The sequence below is a fragment of the Pieris napi genome, chromosome 11 (assembly GCF_905475465.1).
Source record: "Pieris napi chromosome 11, ilPieNapi1.2, whole genome shotgun sequence".
NCBI lineage: Eukaryota > Metazoa > Arthropoda > Insecta > Lepidoptera > Pieridae > Pieris > Pieris napi.
The window spans coordinates 6,318,995-6,343,918 of record NC_062244.1 but is presented as its reverse complement, the minus strand read 5'-3'; the positions used below and the strand labels follow the sequence as shown (position 1 = coordinate 6,343,918).

The following is a 24,924-nucleotide window of genomic DNA, read 5'->3' as shown; positions in this document are numbered from 1 at the left end:
AGGATTCTTTATCATTAATAAAATAAATGTTTGCGTAAAATGTTTAAGCGTGAAACGTAAAACGCCGAATTGTTAAAATTTGTAAAATAATAATACGCACAACATATTGCTGCATTATTCATTGAATCACAATTTTGTTTATTTGAAAAACAGACGAAGCCGTTCGAACCTGCCTTGCGATTCTGTAACTCACTTTTCGAACTCACACAGCGGTTTTCGCATCGGCGGTCGCTCTCAAATCAGTCGTGAAGCAGTCATTTTATGATTTGGCATTCTGATAAACAATAAACTACAAGCTCCCACCTTTTCAGACTGCCAAATCATAAAATGACTGCTTCACGACTGATTTGAGAGCGAAAACAGCTGTGTGAGTTCGAAAAGTGAGTTACAGAATCGCAGGGCTGTAATCGTTGTGCCGGGCAAAACGCCCGACCCACTATGTCGCAGCGTGACTCAGTGTCGGTCCGGTGACCGGTCGATGTAACTCGCCTGGGGATGTCGCTGCCTGGATATAGTTGTGCTAACAGATTAGCAAAATGTCGTAGGTGTAACATAGAAAAAAATTTACATTCTAAAGATCATGTAGTGAATCTAATTATTGATTGGTTGCACAGAGTCATGTCACGGACCTCAACATTTAATTTCGTTATTACGACAACGATTTTGGATTTTATCCGCAAGACGTATTGGCTTATCAATGTAATGACTGTTTTAAATTGCATCCGAGGACTGCGCCAATAATGGCTGACTTACCAAAATCATATTGGCGTTGATTTCCGTGACCTTTATTATATACCCCTATTCGTAAGCGGGGTAGAAGTGAAATAAATTATATCTATGCGTATTTATGTCTAGTGACAAGAGCGATACACAGATACAGATACCGGCAAACATCTTGAACAAATGTCCTTGCGCAGAAGCAATTTTTTGGTTTCAATGGGAGGGAGGGACGGCGGGCGGTGGTGAGTGGCGGCGGGAGAGTGACATGTCGATCGCCTGATTGGTTAATCAGTAGGTGTTTGTGTCACGCGATGCGCAAACTTTCCCCCACTCCCTTGTTTAATGCTTTAGAAGTTTGCCGGTATCTGTACCGCAACTGATTTAAGTATTAACTCATTTCTTAACGCTGTCGCGCAGAGGTCCAATCCAAACCATTTATTGATTATATAAATGTAAATAAATATCACATAAATTTCCTCCTTTTCTTCATTGCTATCTCCTTCACAGAATATGAGGACCGGAGTTTTTCCCAAGCCCGTCTCTTTAAGTTATTATCTCAATAGTTGCTACTTGTCTAATGTCTATACTGTAGAACGGTTCGCTATTTCACTGATTAATATTTCAGAACGGAAACATTGAAAACCAATGATCTCAAACCGCGCATCACGCGCCCTGATAACAGTCGAGCGCTAGCGCAGCGTTCATTGCGCGCTATATTAAAACTCGTGTTAGCATGTGTACGGCCGCAATAAAATGTATGTAGTTGAGAACTCACGTTATCAAAACGCGCTTTGTGCGCTTGTCATCTGAACGTGCCCTGAGTATGCATCACGAGGCCGTATGGATTCGAGAAAATAGTAAAGAAATATCGTGAAAATCTTAATTTTAGTTCTCTCGTCCCTATATTATTAACATAAATTAAATTAAATATCAATTTATCTTATCAGATGGAAGCTAGATATAAGATAACAACACAAGCAACCATATTTCACACTAATCGTTGTGGATTACGCGAAAATGCTGGTTTTAATTCTCTTAGGTTTAGTTATTTGTGTGAGTGGACAGGATTATGAATTAAATATTGTACATTACAATGATTTTCATGCGAGGTAAGTTTTCAGACGTGATGTTTTTGATACGTTTCAGTATTTGTATACATTTTAAAACAGTTACCTTTATACAGTGTTAAATATTTTTTTGTTTTATTATATATACTAAAGTAGACAACTTGTTTACAATCAAGTATACAGTATTTACAATTTTCTTAACCTACAAAGTAATAACAGAAATAATTAAAAATAATTTAAATTAAAATCAAAACAAATTTAAAAAGTTTGGTCCCTGTGGCAGTGTACCTTTAATGCTGGCAGCATTTCCTCGCTTATAATTACGACAACTTATTATATTACGCGAATTATACCAGCAAACTCAGACCTTGATTATGATAAGATAGATAGATAGTTCAGAGTAAGGCCCTACTTTTGAGCCTAGGCATTGCCGATTGATTCTTTCCTTGTGCTATAATAACCTAGTAAGGATAAATATTGTAAGGAAACCTACAAAAGGATATATGAAGTTCATGATTCCTGGTACGACATTCCTATCTTATATTTTTAGGTTCGTTGAGACTAGTCAATCGGGTAGGATTTGTGATCCAGCTGCAGGACCTTGCATTGGGGGCTTCGCCAGGCTGGCGACAAAGATCCGAGAATCAGTGCAAAAACAGCCCAACTCTCTGGTGCTGAACGGCGGTGATACCTTCCAAGGTACCATCTGGTTCAATCTTTTGAAGTGGAACGTGACGAAAGACTTTATGAATATGGTGTATCATGATGCTCATGTATGTACCTTATAGTTTCCACCAGTATTAACAGAAAAACTGTCCTGGGAACCTAATAGCGATAGCGATGTTTACTTCACAATTGTAAAGTCATCGGACGTAAAAATATCGGAATGACTCGCTATACCGGCGATGGTTTCTAGTCTTTTCTTGAGTATTAAAGGGATCTTGAAGATAACATTGGTAACATTTCATCCTAAGCATGCCAACATCGGCTGATTTTAATTAAATACATACAATCAGAAGATTATAACCTAATCAGTCTATACATTAAGTAGAAACGGAGGTAGATAGGTAATTCACTGAATACCGTACTTTATATAAGAAATAATTTAAAAACTCAGTAGAAGCTATCTGAAATAACAAACTTTATAATACAAATATCTGAAATTTTAGTACTATGGTCGAATGAGCTACTTAAACTTATATTCCAGGTACTAGGAAACCATGAATTCGATCATGGAGTTTCGGAACTGGTTCCCTACCTCAAAAACCTTGATCATCAAGTGGTAACAGCCAACATAATAGATGATGAGGAGCCCAGTATTCAGGGGTTATATAAGCCAAGTATTGTGGTGGAGAAGAATGGAAGAAAGATTGGTATCATTGGTGTTATTATTTCAAGTACTCATGTAAGTATATTAAAATTTATCTATACTAATATTATAAAGAGGAAAGGTTAGATTTTTTGTTTGTTTGAAATGAATAGGCTCCGAAACTACTGGACCGATTTCAAAAATTATTTCACCGTTGGCAAGCTACACTATTCCCGAGTGACATAAGCTATGTTTCATTTTCAAAAAATAAAAACAAAAAATGATGTCCTCCTGCCTTTTCTCTTGAATAGTTTACTACTATGTAATATAAGTAACAAAAATCTTAGCCACAGCAACGTTTAGCCGAGTCTACTAGTTCTATATAAAAAACTTCGTCTATTAATCAAGAAGCTATCATAATTTTAGTAAAAGTCCTCTGTAAAGTAGAGTACCCAAAAGTAGATTCACATAAGCCCCGAGGTACATTATGGCGACGTATTCCTGTAAATATTTTCGAGGAAAGTAGAAGAGTCTACAGCTGTAAATAATTGGGAATTTCTGGGTTTAACCGGGGTTTAAGGTAAAGATATGTTAGTAAATAAAATTTAATTTTAGGAGTTAGCCTCGACTGGAAAACTAAAATTCACAGACGAAGTAGAAACAGTAAAAGCGGAAGCTGAGAAGTTGACTCAACAAGGCGTGGATATTATTGTCGTTTTGTCACACTGTGGTATAAATATTGATGAGTATGTATTCGTAATTATATATTATTACTAGCATCATTTATAATAAAAAAATAGGGGTTGATCGTTGAGGGGTGAAAGTTAGGGGTTGTATGTACTTTTTAATGCTGTATCATAAAAAATAAAAACAGAAAAAAAAATCGAAAAAAAAAAATATATTTAGGGGTGGACGACCTTTAACATTTAGGGGGATCAAAAATAGATGTCCGATTCTCAGACATACCCAATATGCACACAAAATTTTATGAGAATCGGTCGAGCCGTTTCGGAGGAGTTTAACCACAAACACCGCGACACGAGAATTTTATATATTAGATTATTTTTAACAATCCCTATACATATATTAATAAGATTTAACAACTTCAACACCTTATGCTCATTCCCGGATCTATTACACTAGCGGCCTGAACGCACAGTATTACCTGATATTTTGGTAATAAATTTACTTAATTAATGTAAATCGTATCGATAGTTTTTGAGTTAATTCGTTATAATACCATTTTTTATCTTTATAATACTAATAAAGATAAAGGGATATCATACATATTATTTATGAGAGTGGTTAAGCGTGATAATCTCAATTCTGAGGTGGTGCGTTTAAATCCGATACATTTTTCTTTCTTTCTATTACGCATTACGCATATTCTATGTACGCATTTAATATTACCTCGAAAACATAGTAAGGAAAGCAGTGTCCCTTGGTCCCAAAAAGTCGACGGCTTGTGTTAGAATCAGAAGGCTAATCAATTTCTTCCCATTTAGAAAAAAACAAATGTTCATGCAATAGCCACATTATTTGGTCGATTGACTTTAAATAATAAAGAAAGAACACAGCTTGTTATGCTATGCTATTATTACTATGCTATTTATACAATATTTATTTTGAGAGAGTTATGCAAATACTTATGATTTGAAAGCTGGCTACACTTTGAAAGTTTGAGAAAACAGCCATAAGTCTTTGATCCAAAAATTTACTTGTATCGAACACAGAAGTTTGATCACGAAAAGTTGACACGTTGAAGTATCACGTTGACAAAAGTGTAGTACTGCATTAAGTATGCAAATTTTAATGTATTGCATTTTCTTTACAGAGAGATAGCTCGTCGTGCGGGACCTCACATTGACATAATTGTAGGTGGGCATAGCCACTCACTTCTATATAATGGAGAACCACCTATAAACTCTTCTTACGTCCCATATGGCCCGTACCCTCTAACTGTTGAAAATGAACTTAAACGAGTAAGTATAATAGGACATTATTAATAAAACTTTAATAATAATTATGGGAAACTACACACTATCGTTTTTAAAAAGCTTTAATATAAAAAAGAATAATAAAACAATTAATTTGAAAAGGGTACTTAGGGAACATACGTAAAAAGAATTCCGAAGTCCTCTTTTATTGAAGTAGATTAAAAGTGGCATAAAAGTAAAAAACAAAATAACGAAAAAAATAGTTTTTTTGTTAATTATTATTGATTTAAAATTATTTAATAAAATGAAAGACAACCTCTCGCATATAATTAATCGTCAAATCAAGAGGTATAAAAATTCAGCGTGATAATTTCCAGAAAGTATTAATAGTACAAGCGGGTGCGCATACAGAATATCTGGGAGAAATTAAATTAACTTTCGATGATGCCGGTCATATAACGGATTGGACCGGAAATCCACATTATCTAGGACCGGAAGTTAAAGAAGGTAAACCATCTTACCAATAATTTAACAATTGATTGACTGTTTATAAATCAATTTTTTTAATAATTTATTCCGGACATTCAAGGTATATTTAAGATCATGCCTTGAGGCCCTGTTTCATTTATTTTTCGGTCTTCAGAGCCAGTGCATGGCATAACTCACAGGTAATCTCACAGGGTTCCCATTGAAAATTTGTTGTTGGGATTGGATCACACCCGTTGGTTATTTAAAATTATTTACACTGCTATCAATTACTTATTAATGTTAGTTATTACTTGCATCTATACTGAGCAGTGTTGGCCTTGTAAATTCAGCGTGTGACTATCATACCTGAGGTCGTAGGTTCGATTCACGGCCATGCACCAATGGACTTTCTTTCTATGTGAGTGACGGAGAAAACATCGTGAGGAAACCGACACGTCTTAGACCCAAAAGTCAACGGCGTGTGTCAGGCACTGGAGGCTGATTACCTACTTGCCTTTTAGATTCAGAAATCTGAGGAACCTAAAGAGGTTGTAGCGCCACTGATTTATATACTTAATATATAAAAAATTATTACTTATTCTTGAAATTATTTATTAAAATATGAATTACGACATTCTGGTTACCCTACTTTAAAGAATATTGCATTGAAACAGTGATTTCAATGCTATATCATAAAAACAACTAATTCTTCACTTTCAGCTCCTGATGTAATGGAGAAAATCAACGAATATTTACCAAGAATAAACGAACTAGCAAAAAGGAAAGTCGGTGAATCAAAAGTATTCCTCTCTGCAGACTGTCGCTGTGGAGAATGTAATCTAGGAAACCTAATTTGTGATGCTTTTATGCATGCTGTAAGCATATAAATATTTTAAATAATAATAATATTCTCTAATAAATTTCGACTACGGCGACCTGTCTCTATTGAGTTTGGATGGCAAAAATAGTGAAGAAATAAATGTGCGTAGAGACAGATTTGCTTGGATGTTGTATTTCATGTAGGTAATCCCCAGGATTTAAACCCAATACAATCTGTCAAATCACTTTGATCTGCAGTCAAACTTACTAACTACTAGCAATTAGTAATATATGTACGGAGTATAATAGTATAAACTTATATTATATTATATTATATTATATTATATTATATTATATTATATTATATTATATTATATTATATTATATTATATTATATTATATTATATTATATTATATTATATTATATTATATTATATTATATTATATTATATTATATTATATTATATTATATTATATTATATTATATTATATTATATTATATTATATTATATTATATTATATTATATTATATTATATTATATTATATTATATTATATTATATTATATTATATTATATTATATTATATTATATTATATTATATTATATTATATTATATTATATTATATTATATTATATTATATTATATTATATTATATTATATTATATTTCGAAGTTCTTATTTTAAACGCCCTGTCACAATGAAATGAAATTTTTAATGGAATACAAAATTGCTGCGTCGACAGGAATCTTTATACGAGAACTTAAAAAAATATTTCTTGAGGGTCAAGAGCCGTTGGTAGTATTTACTTTTTATTTTATATTAAATTATTATAATCGTACGATTATATTATCTATGGGTATTAATCGATAGGTAAAACACAGGTATAAATCGTGTTCCTACTTATTAAATTGTATTTCTTTAAAATGGTGTCGATGGAAATTTAACACTAAGCAGTGTTGACCCATTCTTGCGTGTAATGCACATCCTCGAGGTTGGAGTTCGAACCTGGCTCTACACCAATAGACTTTACATCTATGTACGCATTTAATTCTCGCTTGTACGGTGAGGGAAAACATTGTGAGGAAAGCGGCATCTTTTAGACCCAAAAAGTCGACGGCTTGTGTCAGGCCCAGAAGGCTGATCACCTACTTGCCTTTTAGAAAAAAGCAAATGATCACGAAACAGCCACTGAGCTATTTGCTCGCGGGACATGTTAAATGTATATAGACTATAAAGAAGGAACAATTTCTTACATAAAACAAATACGGAAAACTATGATATTTATACAAGCTTTATTTTGAGAGACTTGTGCAAATACTTAGGTTTGAAAGCTTGCTACGCTTTGAAAGCTTGCTAATGTTTATGGATTTTATAATTGAGATATTAAATTTTAACGCTGATTACTATTAAAATTATTTAACCTTGACCCTTTTCAGGTCATGAATAAAGCTACAGGAAGTAATTGGCATTACGCTCGCTTCTGTGTTATGAACAGAGGGTCCATTCGGAGTGACATTGTCAGCGGAGGTAACTAACTTAAGCTCTATGGATCAAAGCCTATACTAGACTGCTGATTACTGGAATGTATACCCTATGACACGGCATAATGTATCTAAATAGACTACGTATCATTAGATTTTTTTGTTCAGGTTTATTTGTGCCTCGAAGCCTTAGTTCCAAGGTTTTCATTGTTTTATTTTATATGTATGGTAACATGTTTCGCTATTATTTAAACCAATATTAAAAACAATAATTATATTATTTATTATAACATGTAAAATCAATTTATTTATCATATATGAGTAGGTCGTAGTTACACTTGTGAATGTCAATAAAATAAATAAACACTATACTACCACTATGTTTCTTTGCCACATTAATAGTAAAGTAATTAATATGAAAGTAAGGGAGAGGCATTGGCCGCTAGCTTGGATATAGCTAAGGCCTTTGATAGGGTTTGGCATAGGGCGCTTCTTTCGAAACTACCGTCATACGGTTTGCCCGATGGCTTATGCCGATGGCTGGAAAATTTTCTTGTAGGACGTAGCATTAAAGTCCTAGTTGACGGAGCGCGTTCCAATCCTAGACCCATCAATGCAGGCGTTCCGCAAGGTTGTGTCCTTTCGCCGACCCTGTTCGTTCTGCATATCAATGACCTGTTGAATATCGACAACATCCATTGCTATGCAGACGACAGCACCATCGACACATTATATTCCGGCCATCCGAACATGTCTCGATCTGAAGTCGATGAGAGTCGCAACATACTTGTTCTCGAAATTGAGTCGATTCTGGAGAAGGTTTCTGTGTGGGGTAGTAACAACCTTGTTAAGTTTAATCCTACAAAGACTCAGGTTTGTTCGTTTTCTGCCAAGAAAGATCCTTTTGTCGTATCTCCTCAATTTGAAGGCGCTCTCCTTAGTTCGTCACACAGCCTCAGTATCCTTGGGGTTGGCATTTCGAAAGAAGTCCAATTTCGCAGTCATCTGGAAGAAAAAGCCAAACTGGCTTCCAAAAAGCTGGGTGTTTTGGGTAGGGCTAAGCAGTATTTCACTGAGGTGCAACGTATGCAGCTCTACAAAGCTCAAGTACGACCTCATATGGAATACTGCTCGCATCTCTGGGCCGGTGCTCCCAAATACCAGCTTCTTCCTTTTGACCAAATTCAGCGAAGGGCTTGTCGAATTGTCAATCTCCAATGTCTTACTGATCGGCTTGATTCTCTATCGCTACGCAGAGACATTGCGTCTCTTTGCGTTTTTTACAAAATTTATTACGGAGAGTGTTCGGAAGAATTGTTTGGGTTGATCCCTCCTGCCTCTTTTCAACACCGTACGAGCCGAACGACCTCTAAATTTCACCAGCATCATCTTGATGGTTGGAGGTCTTCCACAGTCCGCTTCACAAGGCATTTTCTTTTGCGAACTAGCGAACTGTGGAATCGGCTCCCGGGGGGGGGTCTTCCCTCAGAGATACGACCTCCAAATTTTTAAAAAACGAGCCTACTCCTCCCTCAAAGGCCGGCAACGCACCCACTAAAATGGGTGTCTATGGGCTGCGTGGACTACCCTTTTTGGTCGTCCCGCAAGCTCGTTTGCCCCCCTATTATATAAAAAAAAAAAATAATAATAATAGAGCGTGTAGAAATATTATAAATATATTAAAATAATGTAAATTAAGCCTATATATACGTATAACTAAAACGTAGTGTAAAGTAACTTTAAATTTCGTTTATTAATTTTTTTATTACTTATTTTATTTTATTTTTTTCAGACATAACGTTCGAAGCCATGTTACAGTCTATGCCATTTGAGAATAATGTTGAGGTGTTTGACTTACGTGGAGACCATGTTTTGGAGATGTTGGAATACAGCGTGGCTAATCAACCTTGGCCTGGGGCAAGGATGTTGCAATACTCTGGTTAGTATATCACTTATCTCTGTCATCATAGATATAAATCTTTTTCATAAAGATAATGTAAAATAGTATATAGCTCGTGGAGCTCATGACGCTGTAGTAAGTCACACGGCGTAAGAATTGATATACAATAGCATATATTGAGAGACAAGGTATGATATATATAAAAAACATGTCAGCCGCGACATAATCTGCGTTAATAAACCGTGGTAAAAAGCCTTCCTTAATAAAAAAACATGTGTCAAAACATAAAACAATTTCTGTACACCGGGTTATAATAGGTATATCCATTAATACCTATTCTTATTTTAGAATATACATACAAAGCCCAAATGAAAGCTTTAATACTAAGTGGTGACTTGTGTGACCACAATAAGGGCTTAATTTACGTTATGATTTTTTAAATTGAATTGCATTAACAAAGAAGTTCAACTTCTGACATTTGTACTTTGTACGCACGCACTTTTTTTTACTCTTACTTTTTCCAGGTCTTCGCGTTAACTTCGACGGTTCTAGGCCACTCAATCAGCGAGTTCTCAATGTGACTGTGCGATGTATTGAATGTGAAGTGCCACGTTACGAGCCTTTGGACCCCAATAAGACGTACAAAATCGTGTCACAAAATTTCTTGGCTGAAGGAGGAGATGGGTTTACTGTAAGTGGATGTTTTATCAAACACAAAGCTATTTTAGTGTCAATTTATAAACGAACGCAAATCTTAAGAGCTATTTTTACTCATTTGTCATTTGTATTACTACTAGCTGACCCGACAAACGTTGTTTTTCCATGTACATTATTTCTAGGAAACATTTTTTTAGCTCAGTAAAAATAACTATCTATCTAAAAAATAGGGCTTGATCGTAGAAGGGTGAAAATTAAGGGTTGTATGTATTTTTGTATGCTTCATCACAAAAATCATAGAAAAGGGAGCTTAGTGTTAGTTCCATTATAAACGAAATTATGTATGTCGATACTTGTTAATTATGTTTAATGATGCGCGAACAGTACAATTACAGCCTAATTGAACAATGAGAACTAAGTTAATTATTTGTACGAATTTTTAGTTTCATTCGGTTAATGGAACTTAATTAAAATGCACTATTCAGGGAATGTAATCGACTGTTTACAACGAAGAGTAATGCATATTAATTTCCATTATTTTTATATATTACAGAAACAGCAAACTTTTCTATAACATTGTCCATTTACTATAAATACTAATAATTTTATATGATTTAAGACTTATTATCTCTATCACTTTATCTTTGGTAAAAGATGAATTTCCAAAAGCGTTGGGTTACGTTTAACTAAACATGCGTTATTCTTTATAAGTTTAATAACCGGATGGCTAGTTCGAGATTAATTTAATATGCATTGATGTTGAATTCCGAAACACGTAGGTACTATCAATTTGGCGCAATTGTTATACTCTGGTATTCTGAGACTAGATTCCAGGCGTAGTAAATAGAAGGAATATTTCGTTTCACCTTTATATATTATTAACCTGTACATAGTTTACATTGAAACTAAGCAAACAATCTTATCTAGTTGCAATATAGAAATTTTCATACAGTTTTAACGTATCGGAAATTTACCTAATACAAATTAAATAAGTAAAAATGCAGATAGAATATAAAAGTAATAGAGTTAAGAAAAAAATGCCGTATTGAAAGAAGTCGTCAATTGTAATTATTTAATATTTATTTAAATGAATAATTGAATGATCCAAAAAAGTAGGTATATATGTTCTTATATCATCATGTCCTGCCTCTTTTTCTACAAATGGAAACCCACTTTAATCTATGCAGTTATCAAAATTATAGTACATTAGTCCAAAACCCAGACTAGTTAGGTTCAATCTCGGCTAACTAAAATGAAATACTCGTTAAATCCACCAAATTGACTCGCATTTAGTATTGCTTCGTGGTTTGCATTTCCTATTATGTGATTGCATACGTGATTTAGGATTTAGTGGTCGATGGATTTAACTGAAATCGTTTGGAAATAATGGTGTTAACGATAATTGAATTTTAAATCAATTTTACGTTCAGAAACAGTAGAAGTTGCCTTTGTCTTGTAAGCCGAGATTGTAGCACGGTACGGCGTGAGCTTTCTTCGTCATAGCTAGACAAATAGATGGTCTGTTTTACTAATTAAAATATATATCTATAATATATATTCAATATAATTCATAATTTATATCATGTGTGCTACGCCAAGCCAATTAAGGCGTCAATAACGGTATACGTATAATTACACGACTAAATAAATATCTGTCGTATTACCATTTGTTTATTATTTTTCTATTCACTTGACGGCGTGATCAGATATCAGGTTGACTTTTAGCTGTCAAAGTCAGCCTAGCGAAGCGTCATTGTCGATGGTTGTGAGAGCGGCCATTTTGACGCACTGTTCAAGACGGCGCCCGCACACCACGCTTGTGACGAATAGCTTTGCATACGAGTGATAGTTTAATCTAGTGTTATAATTAAGTTGATGTCGTGTAGCTTAGACTGTACAGTGTACATTGCTCATTTGACTGTGTATTTCGATTATTAAACCCTGTGCTGATTGAACAACTGTAATTATTGTAACAAGGACTTGTGATATTTCTGCTCCCGCCTACCTACCTACCCACATACATCACACGAGATGAGTTCTGATGAAGGGCATCTTGAACCTTCACACTTAATATTACAAACAATATACCAATTTTGTTATTTCCAAATCATAGGTACACGGTTTATATGGGCCACTGAAATCGCTTTAATATGAAACAATTTATACATTAAATTTATATTTTTCAGATGATATCGAAAAATCGTGGGCCGAGAGAAATCATTGGTATAGACAGTGACGTCTTTATGAGTTACTTAGAGAGAGAACTCCCCGTTATCAGAGACCAGGATGGACGGATACATATAACGAATGCCTGCGAAAACGAAAACTGATGATCTTCCAATAGAAATTAAATACAAAATATATATACATAAATGTACGAAATTCAGAAATAATTAGAATACCTGCAAGATTGCGGTGGATATATTGTAATTTGGAAGCCATTAAACTGCAAAATTATTTATAAAAGTGTAAATTTAAAAAATGCCTTGTATTTATTTACTTATTACTAAAATAATTAATGACTAAAGAATTGCCTGGCCGTGTATTACATTAACTTATACAGATGATAAATATTATTATTTTATACTTTTTTTAAGATAAGAAGATACTTTCGTTCAGTTTGGGGTGTATATTTTCTTAAAGGAGTTAATGGATGACTCTGAGTCATGTCTAATTGGGACCGCAACAATTCAAGTTATCTCAGAATGTTACCCTAACAATAATTTTTGGTTAGGTTTTAATTCTAGCAATTACGTTTCAAATATAAGTAAATACTTTGTTCTCAATATATTGTTAAGTTCTAAGGGTAACATTTAAAGTTGAGACTTAGCGCTAACAATGACTTTCGTACGTACGTGGGTTAACTTAATTTAAATTATTTTTAATTCTTTACGATAAAAACACATATTTAGAAGTCCTTGTTTCTCTCATAAAGACACATCTTGCAAGACTTGAATAGCTTCTTTAATACTTCTCTGTACCTATTACATTACGTTACAAGACAGATGAGTAACCCATTATATTAAAGTCTAATGCAAACCGCAAAGACTGGCCGCTTAAAACTACTATAAAGCTTAGGTTTCCTAGAAAAGCGGTGCCGTTAACTAACGGCCTTCATTTTACGCTTGTTAATAATAGCCGCCTTTACTTTTTAACATAATTAAAAAAAAACAATCATTTTCGCTCGTCCAAGTCACGTTTCCACTCATTGTATTTATTAAATATGGGCACAGAGTGAGTGGGCAAAACCTACTCCGATGTTATTTATAGACAACGTATGGGTGACGTCACCCAACGTTACATTATGGCCGTTAGATAACGGCACCGCTTTTCTAGGAAACTTAAGCTTAAGGCACTAAAACTCATTGCCGACTGGACACCACAGCGGTAAAGCAGACACGAAGAGGTAAATTGTTTCTTTAGAAGGCGAACGATGAAATGTTCACAGATGTTGTGATCGAAGCCACTCATAAATGGTTGTAATGACACTGAATGTAAACTTCAATCGCTTTTTAGAACAAAAATACGTTTCAAATAGTTAATATGCAAAATGTTAAGAAAATCGCTTAGCGATAAATGGTTTGGAGGTATTAATTTAACTTGCAGCCCGCCTCAATGTCCCGTGAAATTGCATCCGATGCAAAGCGTTCAAGAGTTTAAAATTAAACTGCAGTAAAACCTAGCACTTGTTTTGTATCCTAGTTAAATTTGTATGGCCACTTTATTGCATTTTCTCTTGAACAAATATTTTTTCATTAATGGTTCGTATTAAACCTATTATGAATGTACGTAGTCCGTACTTTGATTGTATATTATAGTGTTTGAGCTGAATCTGATTGATTCTTATTATGAAATTGATTTAGAGACTGTCGTCTAAGGTTCAAGACTATCATCGGTGGTCTTTTTTGTGATTTCAGAATAACATACCTCTGGTATAATAATATAGTACAATACATCAGCGATACGGGATATCAAAAGAACTACTTTCATTTCGAATTTAGCTACAATTGTCATATTTATTAAAATAGGTACATAGTTTATTTAATATAATTAACTAAGTGTCGATTATATTTGTATTAGGTATCGATTTTACAGAGCAGTGTTGTTCTAGTGGCTTCAGCGTGCGACTCTCATCTCACTTGCTCGTACAGTGAAAGAAAACATTGTGTCTCAAATCCAAAAATCAACTTCATGTATCAGACCGAAGGCTTAACTACTGTCTATAAAACAAAATTGAATAATGAAACGGATGCAATCTGACCCAATTCACACCAATTGACCTAGTCCCATGCTAAGCTGGTGAAGCTTGTGTTATGGGTACTAGGCAACGGATATACATACATATTATAGATAGATAGACATATAAATACATATTTAAACACCCAAGACCTAAGCACAATACCAAATGCTCATCACAACGATGTTTGTCTCAGCCGGGGATCGAACCCTTGGATTCGCAGTCAGGGGTACTAACCACTAGACCAATAAGCCGTCGATTTTATTATTATTATTATTATCGATTTTACGGAGTAGCCCTGCTGGGCTGAAATGGTCGATGATGTTGTTATTAAAAAATACAATGATATATAATCTAAATATTGTTGCAGACACTTTATAAAACAAACACAAAATGTAGTCAAAAAGGAACTGATTAAGAAATCTATCCGGACTCCACGAAGCCAAGGCAAAACTCGTGTCTGGCGAACTTCGAATAGGGGTCTAATTAGAACTGGTCGCCCGTGACTCGAATCTTAAACAGTATACAACAGACTTATTCTGAGAAACTGACTGACTCATGATATTTCTATATCGTGAAATTATCGGAATCGGGATTTTTATTATACAATAAAAAGTATAACCGTAGATAAAATGTGTAATGTCGCATAGATGACGTAGGTCGCCATTTTGAAAGCTTGGACTAAGCGGTTGTATTAATTATATAAGTTTAAGAGTTGTATTATTAACACTATACGACCCCATTTAATAACCATTGTTTGGGGAATCCCTATATATTAATTTTAAAACGGATTCATTAACAATATCGTATAGATGGTTGACAGGTTAGAGGGATGTATGTAATCTATATATAGAAGAAAAATGGTCTTCGTTTAAGGCTCCTTCACGCCTAAACCACTGATCGTATCGACATGAAACTACTGCCATTCGATGCGAAATTAGATGGTTTATGGCTATTTATTTTTACATATTTTTAAATTCCAACGTTCCTTCATTTTTTATTGCTGTTTAACTTTTATGAAAATTTTCTGTAAGAGATGTAGAAATAGTCTATGAATGATTTTCACGATAGCTCACCCCATAGGGGGTTGCGGGGGAGGGTATAAACAATTAAAAAATTTCATTTTAAATTTTAAATTTTCTTAGCGGAAAGTTAAAAAGAAGAATAATAAAAATATGAAAAAAAAAATTATGAAACATAAAATTTTATTTATTTCCTATTTTAATTCGCTCAGAAAAGCGGGCGGGAAACGGCTAGTGGTTTTATATATGTAATTGAGTAGAGATACAAAAACGTTGTAAAAAATTAAATCGTAATATTGTCGAAATACTTTTTTAAATGAATAAGCCTCAGCAAAATTCACACTTTACAAATTATAAAATAACGAGGCATTCAAGAAGACTAATAGGCTACTCAAGACGGCCAAGTTGTTAATCAAAATGGAAATAACTTACCGACATATACACGTAAAATAAGTTAATTAAATGATAAGGGAATATTGGGCGAGATAAGGGAAGAATGAGGATCATTCGTTCGTATGTGATTAGTAATTGTAGAGATTATCTTTTAGGTACAAATAACCATATTTTTTTTTAATTTGTCTTTATATCTCAACTTTTTCAAATACCTCGGTCTAATACAAACTATTTACGTAACTCATGTATCGTATACCTTCTAGATTATAACACAAATTACCAGCCAATAGATATATTTAATGTACTTAACTAAAAAATGTTTAAAAAATAATTTTTAAAAACTCTGGTATACTTTATTAATAATGGCTCTTTTATTCTTCCCTTATATTAAATATATATTAGAATGATCTTAATATGAATGATATAAGATGAATGATAGGTAAAACTGTGCTTTGTTTATGTTTGAATGTGTAATCCGTTTTTGGCTTTTATGTACAATGTAATTACACTGTATAATGTATTCAAAAGTCAAGGGTATAGGAGACGCACAAAAGCAAATACATGTCAAAGCTAACACTAAATTAAATTTCATATACTTATGAAACTGAATAACAATATAAATCAATATGTATTTGTCGTATTGCAGTAGTTTAGATGATGCTTGTATAAAGTTTGTAGTACAGTAGTGGTCATCAAAAAGTTTAATTTGGGCCTACAGTTACATGTCATAATGTTCAGTATCTTTACGACTGACCGTACGAAGCCACTAAAGTTGTAACTATAAAGGGACGCTTGTCGTTCACATAAACAACTATTACGTAAATAACGGTTATCGGAGCGTAAAGTTATAGGCTCTATTAATGATGAGCTTTATATTATGTAAGAAATATAGCAATGTCAGCCTATTACGCAATGCTCGACTCATGCTCGCCGTTCAAACATACTTATCCTTGTCTCGTGTATTTTACTTTTGGAGTACGCATTATTAGTCGTATAATGAAAAAAAACGTGGTAGAGAAGATCTAGGAACAAAAGCCTGTATTTAAGAAAAAAGCTGCGGAACGCGGAGGCCGATTGTGGCTCTTTGTCGCTCGTTCCGCCCTCTCGCTTGCACTTCAAGCCTTAAATGGAACGCCTCAGAGCGAGGTAACGCCGCATGCGTCATGTTTTTTCGTGCGTGCAGCCGGCTCCATCGAATTATAAGACGTTGTCACGTCAAAACATCAATACCTACACTATAATATCGTTTAGTTGACTAATACCAAATTGCTAAGTAATAGAACTAATATATATATGAACGTTTTTAAGTTCCAAATACACCTTCACAGTACTTTCGGAGTACTCTTTTACAATTTCTTATTATTTCGTGCTGCTCGATCAAAACAAATGAATGGTCAACTATTGTGGTATAATATTCTATCCGTATAAACGACACGCCTACGCTGAACGGTTCGTCGCATTCAGCTGGCGCTACGATTTATCGTGTAACCTCGAATTGAATCCAAAGTATACGCTACGCCAACTGTACTGCCCTTGATTCTACGCTGTGGAGCGTCTGCTACGAATTTTGGCAAAATATTATTAATCATCCATCCTAAGAGCGTTTCATATATTAAAATCAATGCATCATACATATTATCAGAGAGTTATCAATATGGTCATCCGACATTTGGATTTTATTTTGAAATAAATCGCAGGCGCTGATCAGAGAGCAATGGCAATGTGGTATGTAATAAACAAGATCCACTTTAAGTAAAGTTTGTCAAAAACCCAAGACCTCAACCTCCTGGGGCGATGGAAAACTCTTGGCTTGACCTTGCTGTTGGTTAGTTACTCTTAAGCCGGAATTACATTTCGAAATGTGGCATGCATGTAAGTAAAGTCGTAAAATAATTAGCGTTTTTTAAGGCAGTTTTTGCCGCGCACCTCTACTATGTGGAACCAGCTGCCCACTGAAGTATTTCCGAACCAATTCGACTTAGGGTCCTTCGAAAAAGAGCGTACCAATTCTTAAAAGGTCGGCAACGCACTCGCGAGCCCTCTGGCATTGAGAGTGTCCATCTTCCATAATAGATGCATCTTACATAAGCGTGATGCCTCTACCAGCATATTAATTAACTATTGTTCTGTGGATTCATTTCTTTGATTAAATTTTTAGAGTTGAAATAAATTATTAGCGAAAAGCGAAAATCAAGAGATGCCAGAAGCCGAAAGTACCCTAATAACTGTCGAACCCGTACGGATTTTATACAAATGTTAAACAGTAAACAGAATTGCGGGTCACAACATTAGCGGTTAAACTAAGGCTTAATTAAAACAGGGTCGATGTCGTGGTCAGTAAACAAAATTCGCTCTTCGATTAAACAGTTTCACCCTTTGTATTTTTATCAACTAAAATATGTTTATACAAGATCTGTTTATAAATTTGGGAGCCAATCATTACTACGTGGAACCGATACTATACTATATATACTATATATACTCCTGCCCGTTTGCCTCCTATTACATAAAAAAAAAATACTAAGATGTCAAACATAAATTCATAATACTCGAGTGACTACTACAAAAGATGAGTCGCCGTGGTCTTTATCCATGATGAAATATGATTTAATAACAAAATTTCTAACATACAAATACTACAAAATAAATGAATAAAGGCACTATTTAGATACAATTTTTAAACACAGACTAATAAGAAGAAGAGAAGAAGAAAGATGTTTATAGCACCTGTATCTTAATTTAAAAAAAATATCTATTATTTAAAAAAATTCAAACACACACAATACTCGTCGAGCGAGTTTGCTTATCTTGCAGAAGCCGCGTACAAATTATTTGAAGAAGTATATTAAGTATGAGGGTGTGCCATTATTTAATCAAATACCGTCTAAAATTCGTAATATTAGCGCGTTTAACTAATTCAAAAGGGCATTAAAGATACATATCAGAACGACGTGTATCTCGTTCGTATATACATATTAAGTTTCATTAAAGTTGTTATTAAAAAAAAGGGAGCGTGTACTTATGTACGCGCGTAAGAAGTTATACTTCTTTGGCTTTCTTTATTTTTTTTTAATATTAAATAATTAATAATAAATATTTAACATGTAGTATATTATTCAATTATTAATTAATATTAATAATAATACTTAGTTATTTTATTATATTATTAATTCAATTTAATAACTAGGTATGTTTCATAACCTTTTAATCAAGGAACAATAGGTCTTTGTGAAAAAGCATTGCTAAATTTCTTTGAAAAAATAATTAAAACTCCTTTATTTGTTTAAAAGGTATTATGGTCATTCAAATTTCTTGGCATAGCTGCTAACTTCACGCATATTATATTTATTTTTACTTGTAGATTGTCTTATTCCCATCTCGCTCGCGCACGCACGGCGCCCGTTAGTAGGCAACTTCATACTGATAATTTTGTGTCTCGGTGCGCGCGCATCGTAAAATTTCACTCTCATAAATTTTTCATAACGCGCCTAAAGAAGTATAACTTCAAAAATGATTTACTTTACTTTTTATGAATAATGAGGAATATATATTCACTTATTCAGTTTTAACACAAAAGTGTTGCCACGATAACCTATTCTGCTTTATTTCTTACGACAAATCAATAACAAACCGTTACTCGATTTATGTGTAGATTATTTCTTGAAAAAGGTACAAGAACAAGGCTATAAGTGAGACATACTGTTCCCGGCAAACTTGTCTACGTGCGGAGACTGCTTAATGAGTTCCATTGGTATAAATTTCTAGACATTTTCAGTCATGAAATGCATAGAAATTAACTGTTTTCATATACAAGTACAAATATTTTTATATAAAGGTGTTTAAAGTTTAGTGAAATTTTGGTTAATACATCCGTAATTGACATATATGTCTCCGTGGATATCGTATAGCCCATTGGGCGGTTACGGTATTTATAAAAAATACGTGTGTACTTATGTACACGCCTTAGAAGTTATACTTCTTCGGCGTAACAAGATAAATATCTTTACAAAAATTTTATTCTACGTTAGTAGAAAAAACGACACTAACAATAGAAAAAACTAAAATGTTGACTATAGCTAACTTCAGGGTGTCGGTTTTTTGTGACGGTGTGCGCGCGCATCGTAAAAAATTACTCTCATCAATTTCCCTAAGTCGCCAAGAAGTATAACTTCAAAAATACACTTTGCTTTTTTCTTAAGAATGAGTCAACTCATTTCAGGACCTTGATACATAATTTGAACGAATTAATAGAATATCCATAGTTTTAAGTCTTCGATGCAAAACCACAGCGTGGGTAATACGATTTGCTTCGTGTAATTTTTTCAGCGAGCGGTCTTCTCGGAAATTATCAATACATATGGATACTAGAAGAATATAAAATAAAATACTGTATATTGGTTTCGATATAAATGTGAAATTCCTACATAAAATGCATATTATGTTACGAGATTAGGTTATACCGTTGGGTTATATTTCTCCAACATTTCCCTAAGCCTTAATGAATACGATTAAATGAAAACGCAAAGGCACATCAAAATTCCTGAAAAACTCCAATACAACAGTATTTTTGTGCATGAGTTTTCTACTCTTTCGAATAGAATTCGATGGCTCGGTTTTTCGATTTTTCTGTGCTTTATAACGAATCTGACAATTTGACCATGAAGAATGGTGTCAGATTTGTTTTATTATGTCAGATTTGTTATATTATTTGAGATCTATTTATCTTATAAATAAAATTCTCGTGTTAGTTACCGTACTCCTCCGAAACGGCTTGACCGTTTTTTATCAAATTTTATATGCATATTCAGTAGGTCTGAGAATCGACTACTATCTATTTTTCATACCCCTAAGTGATAAGGGTTGTCTACCCCTAACATTTTATTAGAATTTTTTAGACAATTTTCTATTGTTTTTATTTTTTTACGATACAGCATACCAATACATACCCCCATCCATATTTTCACCACTCTACGTTCAACACCTATTTTTTATTATAGTAGATAGTTATTTGTATTAAATTAAAAAATGTTTCCTAGAAATAATATACATGGCAAGACAACGTTTGTCGGGTCAGCTAGTTTAATATAAAATTAAAATCAATACATTACAATCAATACAAGACTCAAAATCTAATACATTTTGACGTACGGGGTGACATTCGTTTCTGACTCTTACCCCCATTAAAAAGGAATAATTAATTATTTAATTATAATAACTTTATAAAATCAAATATATGGTACAAAAGCTTCACCATATAGCCCTTTTGTTATCTTTTTATATTCCATAAAAATGCAGGATAAAAAATCAACAACCTTAATCCAGTTACAACGGTACCAGAGCCTTATATACGATGTGATTAAGGGTTTTACATGTTTAACCATGGCATAAAACGGAAATGTATTGTTCATTCAAACCTAATATGTGTCAACAACACTTTAGTGTCGCAAATTTATATTATAACTAGCTGACCTGGCTAACTTCGTTCCGCCCTACAACCTTATAATATCGTTGTTACTTTAACTTATTTTAGGATTTCATTAATGTTAAGTATTACATTAATACAACTCTTTTGCAAATACAGAAATGTTTTATTGCTTGCCATTGCGAAAGAAGAATGGCAGTTTTACACATTAGGCATCTTCTCTCTAGCGTCAATATGGCGATACTGCATGTTAAGCACTTTCTGATATCCAACATCTTTTGATCAGGATCAAAGCATGGTTATGCATCTCCTCATTCACCTCAAGATCGGAATTTCTTGAATTGACACGAATTCGACGTAAAATGATGCGTAGTTTTGTCAACAGATGGCACATCATGGTTTTTGAATTCGTAAAATTAATTAATTAATTTATTGTTATTCGATAACTTATCCGATATTTGTGTTTAAGTGTTGTAACAAACACCACTTTCTTTTATATATATAGATTTCCATAAAGATCGTAAAGTTAAATTATGAAATTCTGTATGCTTCATTTTAATTACACAAACTTCATTTTATTAAGAATGGCAATACATAACAACATACAACTATATGACTGTAGTTAATGTAGTAAATGAATAGATGATTTTGAATTTTTTTAACCATTGTTAAGGCACTCAAACGAGTTACGTAAATAGTACTGCCATATAGTAGTTCTAGACTATCAAGTACTAATATTGATAGCAAAATGAAGGAATTGAAGCAAAATAAATCACTCGCGTAGTGGAGCAAAAGATGTCACTTTAATCATAGGATTAGGTCTACTTAGTTGCCGGCTTCGTTATCTTAGAAGTTAATTACATTAACTGCCTCCTCAAGTGTTATGTCGTATACCCTGCGCTTAAACTATTATTAAGCTTATAAAACGTGATAATATGGCGTATACATAATAACTATAACATTATTCAAAATGTTGTAGACAATGATAAGATGAAATCTATTTACTATTCATTTAAATTAATAACCGCCACCCCCTAAACACGTGTATGATCGATCCCTTTCAAAAAATTATATTATTGAACTTGAAGTTTATGCAACTGTTGCATAACAGGAGTTATTTTAGGTAGTTTAGTTATTAGAACAGGACTGTGTTATCAAAAACGGTCTAGTGGTTAGTACCCCTGACTGCGAATCCATGGGTCCCGGGTTCGATCCCCGGCTGAGACAAACATCGATGTGATGAGCATTTGGTGTTGTGCTTAGGTCTTGGGTGTTTAAATATTTATTTATATGTGTTAGGTCTATCTATGTATAATATGTATGTATATCCGTTGCCTAGTACCCATAACACAAGCTTCACCAGCTTAGCATGGGACTAGGTCAATTGGTGTGAATTGTCCAATCATAAATAAATAAAATAAATAAAAAACTGAGTTACACGATAGAATATAGTATTTCGGTACATACGCAGTTTTATACACCTATTGCTGTTTTACGATGTTATAAGTTCTACAAACAATTCTACGAAATCACAGAATTTAAGTAATTTATTTTAATTATCTGTGCTAACACTAAGTTTGTCTAGATTAAGTACGTAAATAGTCGTAAATCGTTTATAATTCCCATACTACGATAAGAGATAACAGAAAATACTTCCAAGTATTTTAAAGTGGGAATCTTAAGTCTATCTGTTTTTCCTTTATAGAAAACTTTACTCCCAAGAGAATTCTACTCATAAACTCGTTTCTGGAGTAATTCAGAATGCACTGCAGGATATAAAGTTGAAAGCTCACCGACTGTTTTTATAAGGTTGAAGTTGAAAATTCCGGTCAAAGAAAAACTTGGGACAAACTTCAAAATATAGAAAATTTATTCTTAATTGAAAAGTAAATTTATGCTGAAATTCAGAAATGAGTAAAATATGTAGAGGTACCACATTCCTATGCCCTTTTCTTGGTCTAGGAGTTCTTCTGTAACTCTATTCTATATATAAATATATTATATCTATATATAATATACTGAAATTAAACTTAAGTTTTTCATTTATTCATTTTCGATACAATGAAAATTTTACACAATTTTCCCAATGCGTATGCTTATTACACGCTTTATATTAGCTTCACCTGTATGTATGTATGTATGTAACCGACTCCTTCGGACTCGATTTTGACCCACTTTAAACGGACAGATTTAATTCAAACTTAGTATACTTATAAAGAATCCGCGACAATATAATAATTTCATAGGTTTATCTCAAAAAACAATGAAATTTTTTTTAAGTCCACAAAGCAATACGATTAAATTGAGACAACACGTATTGCTGCTAGGACTAAAAAGTGGAAAATAAATATAGTTTAAAAAACTATAAAACAAGTTTGATGTGCTTTAAAAGCGTGTTTTATAGTTTTTTTAAACTGTATTTATTTTAATATTTCGCTTTGCGGTCATGCTAAGTACGACCATGCTACATGCATTGCATGCATGCATGCCTTACAAATGCTATTTTTCGCTAATAAGTAAATTTCACGATCGTGTAACTCCCGCTGTTTTTGTATTTTATAATATATTTAATTAATAACAAAAACACCATTAAATTAAATAAATTGATGAAAACGATAGATATTAAGCGCACATTACATTATCAAACCCTCTTATAATAAAACTAAACAATTAATTGTATATACTTACATTATTTTACTTATTAAAATTAACTTATTTATTTTTATTAATGCCCATAATTAATGAAAATTAGTCAGTAATAAGTCACTTTTATAACTAAGGTTCTGTTTGCATTTATTTAAGCGTAATCATTTAAAGTAATGTAAGTATTTATTGTTTAATGGTAATGTTCATTAATTGTTTAGTTTTATTTTAAGAGGGTTTGGTGACGTAATGTCCCTTCATACCTAAGCCATTGACACAGAAATAAACTGAGGTTATATATTTATATTTATTGTTTAATCATTAAACATGTTTACTTCCTTACATTTTCCCAAAAAGCTGACACGTAGAGGTTTGATGGGTTATAACAGGGAAGCATTTGCTGGCCATAAACTGATAATGAGAAAATAAGCCCCAGCAGTTAAAGACACAGTAATGAAGTTTACTCTATAGATCGTGGTTATTTCAGAAAATTCAAAACGTGTGCGCGTAGTTCCTTGATAATTATTAATTACAATGTTACAGTTATAAAACATCTTAATACTTCAGTGTAGACTTGCAACGAATATTCGGTTACTATTATTAATAGGCCGATTGCCAAATACCGAGAAATAATTGGTAAAATGAAAAATTAAAATTGATTGATATATACGGAAATATGGTTTCTGTTATAATCATTTAAGTAGTCATTGGTACATAACACAGGTGGTACATAATCATCTTTTGAATCGGAAAAGTGGAGGATTCTATGTATTTTGACAAACAATCACGTCTGTACAAGTTTTTGGCCCTAAAATCCAGCCGAATACTTTTGCCTAATATTCGGCTA

The 24,924-nt window shown here is 33.2% G+C and overlaps 1 protein-coding gene across 1 annotated transcript; it reads left to right on the top strand.

Annotated features, from left to right (window-relative positions):
• Positions 1-1,598: 1,598 nt before the first annotated feature.
• Positions 1,599-12,816, top strand: LOC125054175 (apyrase-like). Its single transcript, XM_047655912.1, has 11 exons — positions 1,599-1,829; positions 2,338-2,560; positions 2,995-3,192; positions 3,712-3,842; positions 4,931-5,078; positions 5,411-5,540; positions 6,222-6,376; positions 7,759-7,849; positions 9,596-9,742; positions 10,228-10,394; positions 12,547-12,816. Exons 1-11 carry the CDS (start codon positions 1,738-1,740, stop codon positions 12,688-12,690), a joined length of 1,626 nt encoding a protein of 541 aa, XP_047511868.1. The 5' UTR covers positions 1,599-1,737; the 3' UTR covers positions 12,691-12,816.
• Positions 12,817-24,924: the final 12,108 nt, after the last annotated feature.